The sequence below is a fragment of the Neophocaena asiaeorientalis genome, unplaced genomic scaffold, assembly GCF_003031525.2.
Source record: "Neophocaena asiaeorientalis asiaeorientalis breed wild unplaced genomic scaffold, Neophocaena_asiaeorientalis_V1.1 scaffold256, whole genome shotgun sequence".
Lineage (NCBI taxonomy): Eukaryota > Metazoa > Chordata > Mammalia > Artiodactyla > Phocoenidae > Neophocaena > Neophocaena asiaeorientalis.
Genome location: NW_020185324.1, coordinates 1,198,927 through 1,214,960, shown reverse-complemented (window position 1 = coordinate 1,214,960; position 16,034 = coordinate 1,198,927). Strand labels below are relative to the sequence as shown.

The 16,034-nt window shown below is 41.7% G+C and overlaps 1 protein-coding gene across 3 annotated transcripts in view; it reads right to left on the bottom strand.

Annotated features, from left to right (window-relative positions):
• Positions 1–14,127, bottom strand: part of DOCK8 (dedicator of cytokinesis 8) — a 223,938-nt gene extending 209,811 nt beyond the window's left edge. Inside the window, exon 1 of one of the 3 annotated variants that reach the window (XM_024734221.1) lies at positions 12,795–14,127. Coding sequence is in view for 1 of the 3 variants with exons in the window: in XM_024734220.1 (XP_024589988.1) it covers positions 8,433–8,485 (53 nt within the window). In the remaining 2 variants the exon portion in view is untranslated. Of the gene's footprint in view, positions 1–8,432; positions 8,811–12,794 lie in introns of those variants that run through there. The other 2 variants (XM_024734220.1, XM_024734223.1) reach the window with 2 other exon arrangements.
• Positions 14,128–16,034: the final 1,907 nt, after the last annotated feature.

The window sequence follows — 16,034 nt, the reverse complement described above, 5'->3', positions numbered from 1 at the left end:
AACACAGAGGTCAATCACATCATGCCTCTGCTCTCAAAACCTTCCCATTGCACTTGGAATAACATTTGAACATTTTCCTCGGCTTCTAAGGACTTTTTTTTTTTTGCGGTACGCGGGCCTCTCACTGTTGTGGCCTCTCCCGTTGCGGAGCAACAGCCACCAGGGAAGCCCTAAGGACTTTTTATGATTTCGTTTCTGCCTACTTTTCTCTTCATCTCTACCACTCCCCACCCCCAAGTCCCCTCACTCACTCTATCCAGACACACTGGCTCTCTTTTCTTCCAACACATCAGCCTTACTTTTGCCCTGGGTATGGCACTTGCTAACTAACTCCCCTGCCTGGTCCTGGCCAGAGCTCATCTCCTTAGGGATGCCTTCCTTGACCATTCCATCTTAAAATATCCACACACCTGACATGGCCCTTTTTACATTCTCTAAATACATAGCACCATATCTTACCTGCTATTTCCTTTTCATTTCCTGGTTTATTTCTTTATTGTCTTCCCATTGGAAAAATGACTTCTTTCAGGACAAGAACCTTGTCTACTTATTCACTGCTCTATCCTCACCTCTTAGAACACACACTGCCAGGCACATAGATGACTACAATCAATATTCGTGAAATGAGCCAATGAATAAATATTTAGTTGTTTCTCAAGTCCAGCTGATTCCCCTTGAAGTATCTGTTGACGCAGACCCTTTGCTTTCCATGCTCATTACGCCAGCCTAATCCCAGACATCACCTCACATCGGAATGACTGCAGCTGCCTCCTTACCCATCTCGTGGAGCCCCTTCCAACCCATTCTTCGCACTATACCAGTTTCATCTGTCAATCACCTCCCTGTCCTTCAGGCCTGGCTGAGGCCTCACCCCGTCACCCTCTAGGGCTGCTACTCCTTTCTTCCCCTCTGAGTTATGTCAACATTTCATTCCTGCCCTTAACCCTCACCTGGCCATGCAACCAAACACCATCTCTTGCGTTCACTTATGTGAATCTGCTCACTCCAGCTGAATTCTGGGGGCATAAACTTGTTGTTTGGGGGGGTTTGGGTTTTTTTGTTTGTTTCTTATAATGCCTAGAGAGAATCATAGGCAATCAAAAAATTCATGTGAGTTGAATGAAATTATTGGGTAGAGAACAAGATACAGTAGGCAAATTGGAGACATATACACACTACTATATATAAAATAGATAACTAATAATAACCTATTGCAGAACATAGGGAACTCTACCCAATACTCTGTAATGGCCTATATGGGAAAAGAATCCAGAAAAGGGTGGATATATGTATACGTATAACTGATTCACTTTGCCGTACAGCAGAAACTAACACAACATTGTAAATCAACTATATTCCAATAAAGATTAATTTTAAAAAATAGGCAAATTGGATACCCCTTCTAAAGGGACACTGTGAGAACAGGTAGTGATTCAGAATGAAAGAGTAAAATACCAGTAGGTAAAGCAAACCAGAGGCAATCCTGTTCCCATAGAGAACAGATGGCCAGCATTGCCTTGAAACAACGTTTACGGTAAATAGTAGGTTAAAGTGCATTTTTAGTGGACTTTGAACCCAAGTTTTTCTATGAGCAAAAGGGAAAGGGGATGGTCATTCTGGTGTAAATTACTGCATGAGGACAAAAAGCACCCCTAACCCTAACAACCCAGGGCCTCAGGGGGGTAACTTCTTGATGAGACCCCAAGTTCTCTTGAGTGTTCAGAGGACACAGCACAGAACTGACTACGGAGAACTCAAACAACTCCAACAAAGAAGACGTCTGCTGTGTGCTGAGTATTGCCCTGTGTAGCAACAAGGCAAAGCAGAGATTTGGGGAAAAACATTTCTATCCATGGCCTTTCTTCCCAGTTTGTCTAATTTGAGGTATGGTACAATAGAGGAACAACATCTCCCTGGTCAAACAGGGGAGAATCAGCCCAACCATTCAGTTTTACCGAGTCCCAAATATCCCCATAAGGATTTTACATTTGGTAGTATATATATTGCACAACTATTTTAATCCCTAAAGAATGACTTCAGAGGTCATACAGGGATCTGGGAGAGAAGCTGAATAGGAAGACGTAAGAGACATTGAAGAGACGGGGTCAAGATTTCTAATACAGTCTTAAAAGAATGATAAAACCAGGCGGGGGTGTGAATGTGAGGAAATGAGAACTCGTAGGGCCACTGGCAGGAGTGTAAATAGGTATAACTTTTCTGGGAAGCAACTTGGCCATGTGTAGCAAAAGCCTGAAAAATGTTTCTTTCCTTTAAGCAAGCAATGCCACTTCTAGAAATTTTAAGGGAGTATTTGCACTAACACATAAAGATATATACATAAAACTGTTCATCAAGCTCTGTATATTATTATAAAAATATTAGGAACTATCTTAAGGCCCAATCATAGAGAATTAATTCAATAAATCACTGTATATCTAATCAACACAATTTTATACAGCCTATGTAAATTATAATGTAGCTCTACATGGATGAACATGGAGAGTTCATATTTTTAAATTTAAAAAATACAGCATAAAACATGTGCAATGTGATCTCATTTTTCTAAAAGTGGAAAGATGTACATCCAAATATTAAGAGCTATAACTTATGGGTAACAGAAATTTTTGCTTGTTGTACTTTCCTACTTTTAATGATGAACATGGATGAAAGAACAGAATGTGGATGAAACACTGGTTCTGCCATTGCCATTTCTGATACTGCATCTGATTTAAACACAGTGGGACAAAACATAATGGTCTTATACCCTAGGCCAGCTTTGCCAGTTTGTTTGATTTCAGCACACCCTGCATACAGATGCCTTCCTATATACTTTCAGAGATATCATTCTGTTTTTATTCTGCGTACCCCCAAGTTGTCAATATAGCAAACTATACTACAAAAGTGCAAACTCTAGAAGCACAGGGACCACACTTAACCACAACTGCATAAACTCTGTTGTAATTTCCTAGAGCCTAGAGAACCTTTATAGCTGCTGATTGGTAATAAATTAGACTGAACATTCTTGGGAAAAGGAATAGCACATTCCTGTTGCTTTAGCCACTGATTATTGACCAAAACATGAATAAGCACCTGGTGTTTACCACTGAAAAGCACTAAGCACTCTTTTTTCTTAGCTTCCTCCAGCAAGAAGTCTGGGTAGTCACATCCCTGTCTGTTACAGAGGATGGAAGGTTGAGGTGTTTTTAACATCATCTCATTCCATCACTAGCTCTGTGTGGGGAGTGAAGATGTGAGACCTGGTCCCCTGAACTCTTCCTCTCTCCCTAGGTAACCACATGACATAATTATATTTTCTTTGCCATGCAGAAGTAAACACTGACTTTACATGTACATGTGAATTGTCAGAGCTCAAAGAACTCCAACTGAAAAGCTCACCCTGGCAGAAGGTTCCTTCTATTGTACTAGATGACTGAAGTTCAAGTGGAGCTTTTCCAAGAATCCAAAAATAAAATGATTCTGAGTGTGAAAGACCAAAATTCTGAGTTCGATTGCCTGAAGCCTCTTCTTGTGGTTTTTGGTCTAGAACACGTCCGATGAATGAAGCCATTTCTGAAAGCAACCACACCTGCTCTGCCGTCACTACTGAAGAATAGCACCGTTTCACTGCAGACGTGCATTTAGACATATGAATACATATATTTTATGCTTGCATCATTTTTGCAGACAAAATTAGCAAACACGTCTCAGGAACAGCTCAGTGCCTTCTTCTTGTTCTGGTCTTTATGCCGAAAATTATTGGGATTGTTCTTTTTTTATTGAAGTATACTTGATTTACAATGTCATGTTATGATCTCATTACATTGTCAATGTCAATGTCACTTTGTACATTGGAGACGCGGGTTCGTGCCCTGGCCTGGGAAGATTCCACATGCCGCGCGGAGCGGCTGGGCCCGTGAGCCATGGCCGCTGAGCCTGCGCATCCGGAGCCTGTGCTCCGCAACGGGAGAGGCCACAACAGTGAGAGGCCCGCATACCGCAAAAAAAAAAACTGAGACAGTAGCATGGTGTATAGTGGTTTAGGGAGAGGATTCTGAAGCAAGGCTGCCTGCATTTGAATAACAGCTCTGGTCTTAGCTGTTTGTGACTTTGGACAATTTTCATAAGTCCTTGGTGCCCAGTTTTTCCATCTGTAAAATGGAGATAGTAATTGTTCCTACATCACAGGGGTGAATGAGTTATGATATGCATAGACCCATACCTGCCATACAGTAAGAATTATACAAGCATAAGTCATTATTATTTACCCCTTTCAATCCTTAATGTCCAGAGGTTCATTAATATTTTTTCTACATTGTGCATTTTTCCTCTCTTTACCCAACGTCCTTACATTACTTTAATATTTGATCTAGTTCTATATCCTGTGTTTGAAAGAAACTAAGATTCTGTTTAACGAATTTCCAGAATAGTAATAATAATTTTTATAACACACGAAAGCCCTAAACGCTACTAAGAAAGAAAGGTAGTTGATAAGACTTGGCGCTCATACAAGGAATGTATTATGACACAATGCAGCAGTGCCTGAATTCCCCAATGCAAACATAATTATGAACTGCTTAATTCAGATGTAGTCTTTCCTTTGCGCACAGGAAGTTAGTGACAATTAAACTGAAACGAAGACAAATATCTAACGCTTATAAGAAATTAAACTTTACTCTTCCAGCTTAGAAAAATTCAGTGGTAGATCTTTTCTCTTGTATCTCCCCAAGCTGTGGGTTCTAGAGAGATGTTCAACTGTAACACATCATACGATCACATCATACAATTACACTTGGTGGTCAAAATGCAACAACAAAAAAATCCTATGATGATTTCCAACACATGGAAATTTAGGTTTCATAAGAATATGAAAGAGCCAGGGCAATCATGGGGGAATGGGCACTGGTGGGCATTCCCAGGTTCCTCCTTCACTTTGGTCCTGCCCCTAGACTGGGCAAAGCTGCTTGCAGGAAGCCAAAGAATTTGGGAACAATGAGGAACATTCTTTTCCTACTGTGAGGTAGTCTGCTCACTCTTTCTTTAGGCTGGTATGGGCAGAACTCAGCTTTTTACAAGTAAAATTTTAATATATCAGATATGAGTATTTCCTTTATAGGGAACACATGGATTTAACCCCACAAACATTTTTTAATGATAGTTTGTATCATTCAGGGTAGAAAGGTGAAAAATATGCTGAATGTCCTGATGGCCATATTTGCCACATTGCCTTACTTTTTTAAGTTGATCTATTTTAAAAAAAGAATAGTACATAGGCATGCAAGGGAAAATATTTTATTTTCCAACTTCAAAACTGCAAAACATCACAGTTTGTTTACATGTTAAACACTGATCAGAACAATCTGCAATGCTGCTACTGAAAGGTTTTTTTTTTTAATTATACTTATTTTTAAAGGAAATTCTTAAGAAATGTGGATCAAAATAGCACATGCCGAATTAAGAACAGTCTTTGGAGCAGTTTGTAATCCCAGCTCTGCCTCTGATGTTTGCATGGCCTTGAACAAATTACATGGCCTGTGCAACTACATCTCCAAGCTTCATTTTCTTCTTCTGTATGAGACATCAGGTGAGTCTCATAGGGTTTTTGTAAGAATCTAACAATATAATCTGTTAAGCACATAATACAGTGTCTGGGACATACTAAATGATCAATAAATGGTGCATTTTGATATTATCTTAATACTAGGTATGCCCTTATTAATCCATTCCTTTGAACAATAATTTCTGCCAAGCTCCTCTGCATAACTCTCTACCCAGTACACAAAACGCTTCCAAAGGGAAAACAGAACCCCCTAAACAGGAATATCCAATCCTTATTTTTGCCTGAGGATTAGGGAACATTTTAAATTTTATTTAACTTGAGGGGGGCCTTTCTTGGTCAGATTGCATCATGCATTCTGTTCCACTGGGTGTGTCTGGTATCCTCAGCACAGAGATGGAAGACGTATGAGCAAGAACTTCAACCCCAAGGGGGATCCAATCTGCTACTGGCATCATTGTTCCCAGCCCATTGGTCCCTGCACAGGAAGTTCTCCAGCTTCAGCTCTCCTTCCTACCTTTCTTTCTTAGAATCTTCAAGTTGGTGGCAATGGAGATGACGACAACAATGATGAAGCTGATAGTAATGCGGATGAAGCCAGCTAGCATTTATTTAACATTTATTCTGAGCCAGGCACTCTAAGCACTTTGTATATATTATTTCACTTAATCCTCTCAACAGTCATGCAAGGTAGGTATTGATACGATGAATATCTCCATTCAACATATAAAAACTCAAAGTTTAGAGAGGTTAAATAGCATGCCCAGTGTCACACAGTTAGTCTGGTGCAGAGAGCCAATCGGTAAGCAGATGTGATTCCAGCCAGGGCCTTTATTCTTTTTTTTTTTCAAATATTATTTCATGAATGGCCTTTTTTTTTTTTTTTTTTTTTTTTTTTAGAATCTTTGTTTTTATTATCTTCTTTCGTTGGATTAATAGACTAGTATTTGTCATGGTTACACAGGTATTATTGGTTTTTTAAATTAATTTTTATTGGAGTATAGCTGCTTTACAATGTTGTGTTAGTTTCTACTGTACAGCAAAATGAATCAGCCATACATACACATATATCCCCCCTTTTTTGGACTTCCTTCCCATCCAGGTCACCACAGAGCACTAAGTAGAGTTCCCTGTGCTATACAGTATGTCCTCGTTCGTTATCTATTTTATACATAGTATCAACAGTGTATATGTGTCAATCCCAATCTCCCAATTCCTCCCACCCTCCCACTTACCCCTCGGTATCCATACATTTGTTCTCTATGTGTCTATTTCTGCTTTGCAAATAGGATCATCCATACCATTTTAAGTAAGTCAGAAAGGGCCTTTATTCTGAAACCCCAGGCTACACCAACCCCACTGCTGCTTTCAAAACTGCCTTGTAGGGATCAGTGCAGGTTCTACTGCTCTCCTCAGATTAATTCCACCCAACCCCAAGGCTCTAACATATTTCTGTCAGTCATACCACCTGACCTGAAATTCACAGAGACAGAAGAGCAGCAGCTATGACAAGTGGTACATCCATCAGGAACTTCAGTTTGATTTCCCTCAGCCCCCAAAACGAACTGCCCCTCCTGCATGGCAACAGGCAAAAATCCCGATGCAGAAAAAAATCCCCATAGGGAAATCCCTGATATACTTTATGCCTTTTGACTACTACCTTTCGGCCTCCAACATTAATACACAGTACACAATAATAATTAAACTCATTTTAAAGATGAAGAAATAGTAAGGTAAGAGAAGTGGTTTGCTCACAGCTACACAACAGATGGAAATAAAAAGGCCAGTAAAGCTCAATATGCCCTCTGCAAGACCTTACCACCTTATTATTCTGGGCTTCTAATTCCCCGTGGCTGAAACCTCTTCACAGTCTAGCAGCACAAAAATGGACTGTGGAACTAGCCTTTCACAGGCTCAGCTAAAAGAAGACTAACTAATCCTAGAGCAATGAGGGAAGTAAAATAATAAGTTGACCCTTCAGGATGAATTTCATATTATCTTTTAACCAGACAGTCTAGATTTCTCAGGGCACGACAAAAATGTCTCCAAACACTTCTCGGCAGTTTTCGGTGGAGGAAAAACTGCAGTTAAAGCACCTTTAGTGAGAGCAGTAGACGTGCTTGCATTTAGTTTGTGCAATTTTGATTATGCATTGGATGGTGGGTTGGATCTATGTCCTTAGTTCTTTGCTGGAGTGCTAGAAATGTAAAAATGTCAGCCACAGGCCATTCCTTTTTGTTTATTTAAACGGAGAATTAAAAAAATCACTTTTTCCACTTCATGGCTCCTTTGGACCAGAGAATAAAAATAGCGATGTCAGTAGGAGCCAAACTTTTTTCTGGAAAAATAAAACGAGAGGGGAAAGCGTCCTCCTCAGAACAACCGAAATCTTGAAGCAGCTGCCTCAAAGCAAAACTCTCCTCATTTCAACCACTTCTTCTCTCGCCCCTTCTCGGAGCAGCCTCAAAGCAAGGTGCAGTTTATGAGAAACTCCGTGGCGTGCCCAGCACTGCTAACCGGGCGTCCTTCCCACTACCCGGGTCCGGCCACCTGTCAACCCCGAGGGCGGCGCGGGCGAGGCGGGGCTGGGGACGTGGCTCTGGGAAGAGGCACTGGTGACAGGACCATCAGGGGGACTGGGATTCTCGGGGAGGAGCTGGCTGAGCCCAGCCCTCGGGCCATCCCGCGCTCAACGGCCCCACCGCAGCCGCCTCGGGGCCCCGGGCCCCCCGCCGTGTCTCGGGCGCCACCCCTCCCCGCGGACTCCCTGGGACTCTGGCGGCGGCAACCTCCACCCCCACCCCATGGAGCTGCCCAGGCGCCGCACTCCACCAGCTGGGGCGGTGCGGCCGCGAGTCCGCCGCGGGGCGCCTCTTACCTGTTGATCTTGAGCGCGAACGCGCGGCGCTCTGCGCTCGGCAGCGTGGCCATGGCGCGCCGGCGGCTCTTCGGCCTCTAGGGTCTCGTGAGGCGCCCAGCGGGGGCCCGGTGCGCCGCAGGGCTGCAGCAGCACGTGCCGAGCGGGACGCGAGCCTCATCTGTCAGTCGCAGCTGGAAACTTCCGCATTTCCACCTTCAGCGCTGAAATCACCCCGGGGGAGGGCCCAACCTCAGAGCTGCGGCGGCCAGCCCTGCCACCCGGCGCCCGGCCCGGCGCGCAGGGAGCGGAGCGCGAGGAGGGTGTGGACCCACCGCGGAATTGCCCTCCGGATGCTCGGACCGCCGGCGCGCTTCTTCCCGGGGCCCTGACCTCAGGCAGAAAGGAGCTCGGGCGGATGACCCGGCGACCACTGAGCGAGGCCGGAAACTCCATCTGCCCGAAGCTGCGAGGCTGCCAAAGGCCTGTGGGCAAGAGCTGGGAACGCGCGCCTTCCGCCCGCCCCGCACAGCTGGCGCGAGGTCGGGAAACCAACCCTGGAATTCTTTGCGCCAGGCCTTGTTAAGTGTTCGCACCATACCCTGGAGCAGGCAGCTTAAATTTAACAAGAAGAAGAAAAAAAACGTTGGTGGAAACTTCAGGAGACATACCAACTTTCGCAAACGGTATGTCCGTCATCCTTATTGGGGTGACTTTAAATAAATACGAATCCATGCAAGGAATAAACAGTTTTTTAAAACCTGGAGATAAATGCTTTTCTCTGGAGAAGCAGTGCACAGCACTTTCCTGTGATTCAAGCATATGCTGCAACCCTGTTTATTTCAGCTTCAGACCGAGAAGTGTATGAAGTCCAGCCCCAAATTCAAGAAAAATATCGGTAAAGTCCCAGTGCTCACTGGAGTGGAAAAGTCTGTGTTTACCGACTTGCTCTAAGTTTTACTCTGCTAGAGCACTCCGTATGTAATGCCTCTGTTTGTCAACTGACCCTTAAAAAAAATACGAAATCGAGATACGTTTGGTTCAAAGCTGCATTACTGTCCAGTAGGTAGCCACTACCCACATGTGGCTATGGACCACTTGAAATTATAGTTAGTCTGAATTGAGATGTGCTGTGTAAAATTCGTACCGAACTTTGAACACAGTACAGACTGCCTTTCTTTCTCTGGTTTCAGCTAGCTCAGGTAGTTTAGTAATTCTTCAGAGCTGGTTAGGTAACTCTTCTCCCCCTCCCCACTTCAAATATCAATGGCTTTAAGCATAGTATAAGACACGGGTCATAAGTGAGACATTACATAGACTATGAAACGAGACCCAAAGAAAAGAAAACTTTTTGAAATGTGGAGTTTCTGACTTTCAAAATTCTCCCAGGTATGTTTACCACACTGGAATTTATAAGCAAAGATGTACATAGAAAAATACTAAGAGAACAATTCAATAATAACAATTCAATACCTCTTCAAACTGGGAACAAATAGATGATTTGTAGAAAATTGTTTTACAGTAGAATCTTCAGTCTACCGTGTACTAAGTCAGCCTTTCGGATGGGCTTCTCTTAGTTTCTGAATGATGGTGACATACACTTTCATATAGAGCAAAATATATTGTTGTCCACACAAACATAAATAAAATGTAATGAGAGTATCTCAAATTTTCAGAATTTGCAATTAAGGAAAACTTTTGTGGGGGGGGAGGGGGAGAGGAATCTTAAAATCTCCCATTTTTTTTTTTTTTTAAAACATCTTTATTGGGGTATAATTGCTTTACAATGGTGTGTTAGTTTCTGCTTTATAACAAAGTGAATCAGTATAAATACACATATGTCTTCCCTCTTGCGTCTCCCTCCCTCCCACTCTCCCCATCCCACCCCTCCAGGCTGTCACAAAGCACCGAGCTAATATCCCTGTGCCTTGCGGCTGCTTCCCCCCAGCTATCTACCTTACTACGTTTGTTAGTGTGTATATGTCCATGACTCTCTCTCGCCCTGTCAAAACTCACCCTTCCCCCTCCCCATATCCTCAAGTCCGTTCTCCAGTAGGTCTGCGTCTTTATTCCTGTCTTACCCCTAGGTTCTTCATGACATTTTTTTTCCCTTAAATTCCATATATATGTGTTAGCATACGGTATTTGTCTTTTTCTTTCTGACTTACTTCACTCTGTATGACAGACTCTAGGTCTATCCATCTCATTACAAATAGCTCAATTTCATTTCTTTTTAAGGCTGAGTAATATTCCATTGTGTATATGTGCCACATCTTCTTTATCCATTCATCCGATGATGGGCGCTTAGGTTGTTTCCATCTCCGGGCTATTGTAAATAGAGCTGCCATGAACATTTTGGTACATGACTCTTTTTGAATTTTGGTTTTCTCAGGGTATATGCCCAGTAGTGGGATTGCTGGGTCATATGGTAATTCTATTTGTAGTTTTTTAAGGAACCTCCATACTGTTCTCCATAGTGGCTGAACCAATTCACATTCCCACCAGCAGTGCAAGAGTGTCCCCTTTTCTCCACACCCTCTCCAGCATTTATTGTTTCTAGATTTTTTGATGATGGCCATTCTGACTGGTGTGAGATGATATCTCATTGTAGTTTTGATTTGCATTTCTCTAATGATTAATGATGTTGAGCATTCTTTCATGTGTTTGTTGGCATTCTGTATATCTTCTTTGGAGAAATGTCTATTTAGGTCTTCTGCCCATTTTTGGATGGGGTTGTTTGTTTTTTTGTTATTGAGCTGCATGAGCTGCTTGTAAATTTTGGAGATTAATCCTTTGTCAGTTGCTTCATTTGCAAATGTTTTCTCCCATTCTGAGGGTTGTCTTTTGGTCTTGGTTATGGTTTCCTTTGCTGTGCAAAAGCTTTGAAGTTTCATTAGGTCCCATTTGTTTATTTTTGTTTTTATTTCCATTACTCTAGGAGGTGGGTCAAAATCTCCCATCTTATGTCAGCTCATGCTGCATTCAACTCATTCACCTTAGCATTTGGTACGTAACTATGAAAGTAAAGCCAGCATCATTATCCTCCATCCCATCAATTCCTTAGTTAGAAATGATGGTTAGAAATGACTCCAGATTTCCTTAACAGCCTTTTGGTAATTCACCATGAGTGTGTTATCCACTAAATTAGGCAAATGCCTATTTTTAAATATTCTATCTGCTCTTGGGTACAGTCACAGATCTCTGGCAAACTTCAAAAATAGCTAAGTGCCTTGCTTCATTTCTCACTCCCTCCTATTTCCCTCTAGGGCTTCTTTCCTAATTGCCACTCTGTCCAAAGCCCACTCTGAAAGGCTTCCTTCTTTCCACACCATGTGACGTCTCTAGGCCTTCCTCTTTCTCTGCATCTTTGTGTCATTTGATTTTGTTTCTCACCTTTATAAAATTCCTCCCTTCTATGACAGACCTTATATCAATTATCCCAAATTCTCCTGTAGTTTTCTCCATATCTTCTTCTTACCTCCTCAGAAAGCCAATCTCTTTCTTTACATTGCATCTTACTTATTTTTTACAACAGACAAATAACACTTACCTTGTACCACGGCCTGTATCAAGCCCTTTTCAAATATTAATTAATTAATAACAACCCTTAAGTAATAACATTATCCTCACTTTGCAGCTGGGGAAACCAAGGCTCAGAGAGGTTAAGTGACTGGCCCAAGATCACAGACTAGTACGGGGCATTTCCAACCCCCTAGATATTTCCACTTAAATATCTTCAAACTTCACAAACAAAAAACTGAAACTCTCCATCTCCTCTACCCAGTTGTATAAGCTTGCTGTCCCTCCATAATCACTCATTTCTGTTGGTGGCACTATTTCCCACTTGCCAGTTAAAAGCTTTGGAATCATTTAATGGAGGGGAAAGCAGGAAATCTGGGTTCTGGCTTCAGGTTTTCACTAACTATGTGATCCTGAGCGAGTCACACCCTGTTTGGACCACAGAATTCTCAGTCATAGAATGACCCCATCTGCTCTTCTCTTTATAATGTGTCAGCTCTACTTCTTCCTCTTCTTTACCCTTCAGATCTAATCAGCTAACAAGGCCTGTCATTTATTCTATATAAACATCACTCCTTCATAAATATCACTGTTCTCACTGCTTCCATTCTGACCCAGCCCTTATAAATTAATGTGTGGATGACAAAAATAGGATTTTAAATGGCTCCCTGCCTATAACTTCTCCTTATTCCAATCCACTCTGACTCTACCACTGTATTAATTTTACTAAAATACCGTTTCATCATGTTACTTCCCTGCTCAATTAACTTTGGTGGCTTCCTATAGCCTCTATGACCAAGTGTGACCTTCTCCAACTGGCTTATAGTGGCTTCTCCGTGTCATGTAAGTAACTCTATCCCTTACCTCTTTGTGGAAGCAAGATCTTCAGCTAGAGAAATCCGTGTTCTTCCTGCCTGGGGCCTCCTTTGCTTCTGTCATTCTTCTGCCATCCCCACCAGACATCACATCCAGTCCCTCCCCATCCTTTAAAGTTTGAGTCAAGTTGTCAGTTTCCACCTCTACCTAAAGGAGTGTCTCATTCAGTCTGACAGCACCCTTTGTTTAGTTAAATAGGTCGTTACCAATAAACACAGCCTAGTGGAATGCAAGGTCCATAGGACTATAGAGAAAAGGGTGACATTTGTGCATTTCCTTCCTTATTTTGCAAGCCGGCCTCCATCAGCTTTCACTCAAATGTCACCTTCCATGACCATCTACTTAACATTGCAGTGCCCCTTTCCCTAATCCTGACCCTCCCTAGCTCCTTTTCCAACTTTCATAGCATAGTTTTTCTCCATAGCACTTGTCACTATCTGACATACTACATATTTTATTTATTTGCAAGTTTATTATCGCTCATGCTTCTAGACTATAAGTTCCATGAGTGCAGGGATTTTTGTTTTATTCCTTTCTCTATCTCTATTACCTAGAGTAATGCCTGGTACAAAGTAAGTGTTCAATAAGTTCTTGTTGAATAAATGAATGAAAAAAAAGCAGACAATAAATATTTGTTAAATTGAACTTGAATGGGAGTGGCCAAGTTCATGCGTCTTTCAGAAGGAAGTTAGAGCCTTTTTTACTCTCTTGAGTTTTTCAGTTGTGCCTTTTTATGAATATCTTCCAGCACTGTTTTGTAGTTATGTCTTGGGTTGAGAAATCAAACTAGCACATAGGTTACTACTAGCAAGTAGATCTCTTTATTATCATCTTGTAATTGAGGACAGATATAGAAAGATTTGTTTGCTAGTATTTAAATCCAGCCATAGCTCAGATATTAGAATTCGGAGTTTCTAGTTTTCTCCACTTCATTCCTCATATTGTCATAAGAGATCTGTAAATATGAAAAGAATAAAACTAAGAAACTTTCCCTTAATATGTATATATTAGTCCCCCTTATTCATGGTTTCACTTTCCACGGTTTCAGTTACCCTCGGTCAACCAGTCTGAAAATATGAAATGAAAAACTCAAGAAATAAATGTAAGTTTTAAAATGCACACTGTTCTGAGTAGCGTGATGAAATCTCCCGCTGTCCTGCTCCATCCCACCACAGACATGAATCATCCCTTTGTCCAGTGTATCTGCCCAGTAGTCAGTTATATATATGCATATATATAACCATCTTGGTTATACATGCAGTATCACAGTGCTTGTGTTCAAGCAATGTTTTTTACTTAATAATGGCCACAAAGGGCAACAGTAGTGATCTGGAATCCGGATATGCCAAAGAGAAGCTGTAAAGTGCTTCTTTTAAGGGAAAAGGTGAAAGTTCCTAAATTAATAAGGAAAGAAAAAATATCGTATGTTGAGTTTGCTAAGATCTATGGTGAGAATGAATCTTCTCTCCATGAAATTGTGAAGAAGGACAAAGAAATTCATACTAGTTTTGCTATCACACTTCAGACTGCAGAAGTTATGACCACGGTATGTGATATGTGCTTATTAATATGGAAAAGGCATTGAATTTGTGCAATAAGATATTTAGAGAGAGAGAGAGACTGCATTCACATAACTTATTACAGTATATTGTTATAATTGTCCTATTTTATTGTTAGTCATTGTTAATCTCTTACTGGGCCTAATTTATAAATTAAACTGTACCACAGGTATGTATGTTTAGGAAAAATAGTATGTATATGCTTCAATACTATCCACAGTTTCAGGCATCCGCTGAGGGTCTTGGAACATATCCCCTTTGGATAACGGGGTGCTACTGTATACACACATATTACATACATGTATCTTATATGGTTACTTTAGTATGTATATTAGTATTTTAAATGTAGGAGTTAGGCCATATTCTAATGTACAATGCCATTTCATATTCAATAGGAATATTCATACTATAGCATTTTATACCTAGAAGGACCTTGGATTAATTCATGAATGAATGAATAAATTCTCTCATTATCATTTATGTGCCTTCCATTAATCCCCCAAACATTTACCAAGTGGTTCCCATATGTCAGGTTCTGAACTAAATGATACTAGGGGCAAAATCATTAACAATACTTGTTCCCTGACTTCCCAGAATTCACGATCTAGGTACAAGATACACGTTACCAAGGAAAGAAGAGACTTATTCCGTGGGACAATGCAGGAATGTTTTCCTGCACAGAACTCTGTGAGAGTGAGGAAGCACAGACAGGAAATGATTTATTCTTGTGGACAGGGTGTTGGCAGAGAAATTGACGCTGAGGAAGAATGACTTTACTGACCCAGTGACATGGAAACTGGTCTTAAATGACAAGTAAGCATTCACCAGGCAGAGAAGAGCTCATTCAGGATATTCCAGGCAGAAGGAGCACTACATGCAAAGGCAGGGAGCCAGGAGACACCAGTGCCCATCCCAGGAGTCAAAAGTAGGATGGAGTCCAGCGGTGCAGAGAGAAGTGGCGAGAAATGAAGCTTGGAAGGTGGGCGGGACCTGAATGTGAGGGTCCTGTTAAAGAATTCAGACATTATCCCAAAGGCTGTGAAAACCACCAGAAAGGGACTGCTGTTTCTATAAAGGTCATTGCCACCTGGCAATCCATGATAAGGACTGTCCCATAGAGTATAGACACAGGGTGGTAAGGATTATGTCTCCCAGATCTGGCATTGCCATCCCCGTCTTCCTCAGCCTGAGCACACATACACTGGACACTAATGAAGAAATAAATTGCTCTTTACAGCAGGATTTAGGCAATTTTCCCAAAGTCATATCGCATGGAGAGAGGGAGGATTTATGGGGGACAGAAAGTCAGGTGCTGGTCCTCTGGTCTGGTTACCTCTGCCCCTCACTGGAGTGCCCCACATGTGTATGGTTACTGCCTCTTTATTTAGCCACTTTCCCATCAATCTACCATCTTCTCCCTAAAGAATCAGTTACCCATCCCTTGGTTTGTTGTTATGTCTAGGCAATTTCCCAGGCATCCACTAAATGTTGCACTTTCTCCTTCCCCTAGTTTCCACTGTCCCTACAGGGGAAAAGTTGGGTTCTGATCCACGCCTGGGGGGGTTTAGTGGTGGGCTTCTATTCTAGGCTGCAGCTGACATTTTTCATGTGTAAAATGTGGTTAATAGTGGTACCAATTCCAGGATTGTTACAAAGATTAAATAATCTA